We start from the raw sequence: 5,986 nt of genomic DNA, 5'->3' as shown, positions 1-5,986 counted from the left end.
ATTTCAGTGGATGCAACGCCCAGAAAACGCAGAAATCATCAAAACGTCGGTGCCCGTGTTAGACCAGGTCCTCTCAGTGCTTCTTCGCACGTCGATGTTCGTAGGCGGTATTCTGGGTCTCTTCTTGGACAACACAATTCCAGGTAATTAATCCTTTTTTCTTCTTCTTCTTCTTCTTCTTCTTCTTCTTCTTCTTCTTCTTCTTCTTCTTATTTGGGTAAGACTTCCATGCTCAAGAAACTAATGCCTTTCGTTGACCTTAAGGGAATGGAATGTTAATGTCTATTTGGTGTATTGCTTGAAGCGTTTCCATTATTCGTGTTATTCTTTTCTTTTTCTTCTTCTTTGGCCTTTCACTTATCTTGATGGGAATCGAATGTCATTGTCTATTTGTTGTATTGCCTGAAGTGTTTCCTTTACTTATCTGAATACAATATTTTCGTTTGAAAACCATTTTTCTCCCCACGTAACATTAAAAATCATTTGGAACACCTAGTGAAAAAAAATACTTATTCATCCCCACATATTTAAACTAAATATATTTGGATAGAATGTTCCAGAATTTAGAATTATTCTAAAGTTTTCCCTTGGAATTTCAGGAACAGACGAGGAACGAGGAATGGTCCTGTGGAAATCACAGCTGAAACCGAGCCGAGAAGAAGAGGGAAGAACGATAGCCGTGGATCAGTCATGTTACGACCTTCCTGTTGGCATGTATGCCATTGAAAGGTAAGGTCTCTCTCTCTCTCTCTCTCTCTCTCTCTCTCTCTCTCTCTCTCTCTCTCTCTGTAGGTATTATAATGAGAATTTAAAAATATTCTGCGAATAAATGTGCTACCGTATATCGGAAATTCTCTCTCTCTCTCTCTCTCTCTCTCTCTCTCTCTCTCTCTCTCTCTCTCTCTCTCTCTCTCTCTCTCTCTCTCTCTCTCAAGGTTTAAAGTAGTCAGTCTTAGCTAGATGTTTTTTTAAGCTAGCTGAGAATTACAGCTCTGAGTCCGGTCATCTGAGTGGTTGCAATTTTCGGCTCAAAACGCCGAACTTTTGGACAGACTTTGAGTCTCTACGGATGGGCTAAATAGTCTTTGAGACATTCTGAATCATTGTAATACACACGCACGCACACATACACTCTCTCTCTCTCTCTCTCTCTCTCTCTATATATATATATATATACTATATATATATATATATATATATATATATATATATATATATATATATATATATATATATATATATATATGTGTGTGTGGGTGGGTGGGTGTGTGTGTGTGTGTGTGTGTCTGTGTGTTTGACGATGATGGAAAATGTTATACTCAAAATGATTCTCTTCACATTGCTTTTTTTCTTATTCCCTTATTAATCTATATTAGGACAGGGCTAGGTAGGGTTACAACCATGAAAGAAATAAATCGAATCATATTTAAGTTTCATTCAATTATCTCACAATTTCTCGTTGCATTAAGCAACTCTACACTGTTAAAACCCCGTAATTTTAATCGGAAACTTTCCGTAAAAATATACTGTTCTCAACCGTATATCAGTAAAATACAGGCGACCGTAATTTTACCCTAGTTTGTTATTATCTTCTAAGGGTTGGTGGCCGTAATATCACTCATTTACGTCAATATATCCGTTTTTAAAACGGTAAAAATCCTTGAATAAATGTTGCCTGTCATTTGCCGTTTTTTATACACATTTTTAACACTTTATCTCAGCTCAGCATAGCTTAATTAAAATCCTTCCATCTATTTTCTTGGCAGAATGACCTGGACGAAGTTCGTCCCTGTTCTACCCACGTTTGTCGGATGGGGCTACCTGAAGAAGAAATGGGGCGCTGAGGGAAAGCACAAAGCCTAATGCCACAGTGCAGCGATGGATAAGCTGAGTAGGATACTCCCCGAACAAGCTGCCAGTGCCTTAAACGAAACTGTAAAGATAGCTACTCAAGATCTCAATTCCAAATTGTAAAGATAACTGAAGAAGATTTCATCTGTCCTCAGGATATGTACAGTAGTCTCTGATAAGCGCAACCTCTTTCAACGCCATCTAATTTCACCTTTGTGATCAAGGAATGGGGTTAGTTTGTCTTCCTTCAGATGAGGATTGAGTCCAGGATCCATTAATCCTGGATTGAACTGTCTTCACTACGATCGTCCAATTCAGCCCCATGCACAATAGTCACCAAGTGTAGCAGGTCTACGCGAAACCATCATCTTTTGTAGTTAATGAAGCAAGTGGTACCGCAACTTACGGCATCATACCGTGGCCACCGAGATTAACCCAAAATTCACCTCAATACGTTCTTCCAGGCACAAGAGTCACCTCAACAAGAAACGCCAAATATAAAAGTCACTGAAAATAGTTTGGCCTAATTTCAGTTGTTGCAATTAGCAGGTACACACGTTAGAGTCACTCGAGTTTGTCATTAGTCGTCAAAAATCTCGACTCTTGTGGCTTTTAGCTTCCTTTCTAGAAATGGTTTGAAGGAGCAACTTCTTTCCTAAGAGGTGCTGCCGCCTGTGCATAAAAGAGGTTCTTCCTAGAGTTTGTAAGAAGAGGAATGAAAACATATCCTATCTGCGAGTGTTACAATAGTTGTACAATATTCAGATCTCGAGTGAGTGCACCTCTCCTTGAATCAGTTTATCTGCAATGAAATGAGCACAATTATTTTTCAAGGTAACTAGCACATCTTATATCACAGCACATTTTATTGAACCGACGGGTGAGATAAATAATGTCTTAACTTTTTGTAATCATATTTTCATGTTTTAATTATGGTATTAGACAAAGTCACTAGTCATTTAATCGAAGTAGGCATTCATTGTATGTGTCATTTGTGTTCATGTTTTTGTCAAACAGAAATATATATGTTGAACATTTTTTAAGAAAAAATTACATAACTAACAGTTATAACCATAAGAATTTCCGGAACGCGTTATACCGTTAGAAAAACGGCTTAGTGTAATTTGATGTTTGTTTATGTCATTTAGACGAAAATTGCCGTTATTGTCCCATTTAAGTGTCGCCTCCATTTGTCGTTGATGAGATCAATTACGAGATCATTAAAATACGCAAAATATATATATAAAAAAACACAATTTTGTGCATGGAGAAATTTTCCTATAAGAATTATCAGTTCGTTTCTAAGAACTTTAAATCAATGAGCAACCTAAACAGTAATATTTAATTTAGGTTCCCAGACTTGCTGGTATGCTACTGTTTACAGCATTTGAATTTGGTAATATTTTTTTATCTTAAAGTGATTTCTATAATTAATCAAAATTTCACCATTAAACTTTGAACTCAACATAGTGATAGTGATAGACATTGCCATCAAACCGGGGAGCCTCAACTTTGTGAGACTTTAACCAATCTAAGCAGTGATATCCAAGTTAGACTCCCATACTTGCTGATATGCTACAGTTTATAATATCAGCATTTAAATCTGATAATATTTTTTCTTTTTAAGTAATTGTCACAATTTCATTATGAAAGTTTTGATAAAGTAACAACGAAAGACATTGCAATCAGACTGGATCAGACTGGAAAGTCTCAACTTTTTGGAGCTTTAAAGTTCATATCTCGATGATTGATTGATTGTTTTTAAGTTTCCTGGCATCCTGACGTCGAAGGTCATTGACGCCGTCATTTCTCGAAACGAAAGTTTAAAGTTTACTGGATTAGAATTTACTAGATTTAGAGCATCCACCTATGAGCCTTTGTAAACACAATTATATTCTAACAAGGTCTAACTTGTAAAAAGCAATGCTCTTATATAATGCAGGTTAACAATTTCATAATTCAGTGCATATTTATCATGTTATTGCCTCTTTTCTATGCTAGCTAAATTTTTCAGACTAGAATTTATGCAAAATAGGAGATCAAATTGGATTATGTTAAAATTCAAATTGATCATAACTTTTAACATGCAAGGGATTTGGAAAACTAGAGTTAGCTTTATAATTTATTGATATGATTATACTGTTTATCATTTCCATCAGTAATAACGATATAGAACAGTGACAACCCAATACAGCTGATTCTTATCATCGGACGAGGATTGTGCACAAATAAGGTTAAGTCCGAGACTATTTATGAATATCTTCCAATGATTCTCAGTGAAAGAATGGTCAAGATTCTGTGATACTTTTTTAAGAACAACAAATGTATCATAATGTTCTAAGTGTCCTATAAACTTTGTGTGTATGAAACACATGTGTACTAATGTATTCTTATTCTAATTCCTGTATCAATTTCTATTCCAGTAATTGATTATTACCGACCTTGATCTGTTTATTTAAAACAATTTACACCCTTACATTAATACACTGCATATGTATAAATACACACGTGTACTAATGTATTCCTAATCCTATCTCTGTATCAATTTCTATTCCAGATATTGATTATTACACGCCTTGACCTTTTTTTTTTTAAATAATTTACACCCTTCCATTAATACACTGTATGTGAATAAATACACATGTGTACTAATGCATTCCTATTCCCATCCCTGTATCAGTTTCTATTCCAGTTATTGATTCTTACACTCCTTGACCTTTTTTCAAATAATTTACACCCTTCCATTAATACACTGTATGTGTATAAATACACATGTGTACTAATGTATTCCTTATCGTATCTCTGTATCAATTTCTATTCCAGTTATTGATTATTCCAGACCTTGATCTGTTTTTCAAATAATTTACACTCTTCCATGAATGTTATATTTATAAATATTCATTCAGTGAGATTTAAATGTCTACCTACTTTAGATTCTCAAAAGACACAAAAAAATGTGATATGTATTAGTGCCTTAGCCTTTACCTATTGTGATGGATGCTTTTATTCATTGCAAAGAACATTTTCCTAGCTATTATTGTTATTGAACTTCTCTTGTAGTTTTTCCTTATTTCCTTTCCTCACTGGGCTATTCTCCCTGTTGAAGCCCTTGGGCTTATAGCATCCCGCTTTTCCAACTAGGGTTGTAGCTTAGCAAGTAATAATAATAATAATAATAATAATAATAATAATAATAATAACTCAATCACACCACCAACGTTATAGATTCGTTAGTTTCCTCCCTATAATCATCTTGAAAACCGAAGTGCCTCCATCTTTCCATTCATTTGTTTGTGACTACTATTACATTCTATCCTTCTTTACCTGTTCATTTCATTTCCAATAACAGGATGGCATATATCACTTTTCCCTTGACCTTTTTTTGGGAGGGTCAAAGATGCTTTGTATCCTCAACCCATAGCTTCTAACACCATAGGTCATTTAGGCCATACCTTTGATTGTTTAATCACGTCTCTTGTTAAAAGTTCAATTGTGGCTAAAACCACTGTTTTTTTTTGGGTTTTTCCTTCTGTTGTCTGACTAACCAATGGGATACAATCCAGGTATATATATATATATATATATATATATATATATATATATATATATATATATATATGTATGTATATGTATATATATACCCTGTATATATATATATATATATATATATATATATATATATATATATATATATATATATGTATATGTATATATATACCCTGTATATATATATATATATATATATATATATATATATATATATATATATATATATATATATTTATATTACATAAACTAATCAATATCTTTCATAGTGAGCTTCTTCTTCTATTGCAACTTTATTCCCTTTTTAAAATGAGTTTCTTTATCACAAAAAAGTAAGGCTTTCCAATATTTTGATAAACTCTAATGTCATAGGAGAACATTCGCCGAAAATAATATTTAGTTTCCTTCTCTGTAATATTGTGAGGTTGGTGTAAAGAGATAAAAATTTATGATTACACAGGATATTTCTGGATAACTATATATATGTAAATGTCTAGAGCAAGGCGGATGTAAAATGTAAAATATGCCTGATACATATTGCATATGTATGCATACTTATATAAATTTATATACATGCATACACACACAC

General features: G+C 33.5%; 1 protein-coding gene across 2 annotated transcripts in view; it reads left to right on the top strand.

Moving 5' to 3' along the window:
* Positions 1-5,409, top strand: part of LOC137630957 (solute carrier family 23 member 1-like) — a 61,361-nt gene extending 55,952 nt beyond the window's left edge. For both annotated transcript variants that reach the window (XM_068362484.1, XM_068362483.1), the window contains exons 11-13: positions 8-143; positions 600-729; positions 1,767-5,409. In XM_068362484.1, coding sequence (XP_068218585.1) covers positions 8-143; positions 600-729; positions 1,767-1,863 — 363 coding nt within the window. In that variant the 3' untranslated portion in view covers positions 1,864-5,409. The remainder of the gene's footprint in view (positions 1-7; positions 144-599; positions 730-1,766) is intronic.
* Positions 5,410-5,986: the final 577 nt, after the last annotated feature.

This window comes from Palaemon carinicauda, chromosome 39 (assembly GCF_036898095.1).
Source record: "Palaemon carinicauda isolate YSFRI2023 chromosome 39, ASM3689809v2, whole genome shotgun sequence".
Classification (NCBI taxonomy): Eukaryota; Metazoa; Arthropoda; class Malacostraca; order Decapoda; family Palaemonidae; genus Palaemon; species Palaemon carinicauda.
The sequence above is the reverse complement of the archived record's forward strand: the minus strand, read 5'-3'. Positions and strand labels throughout refer to the sequence as shown.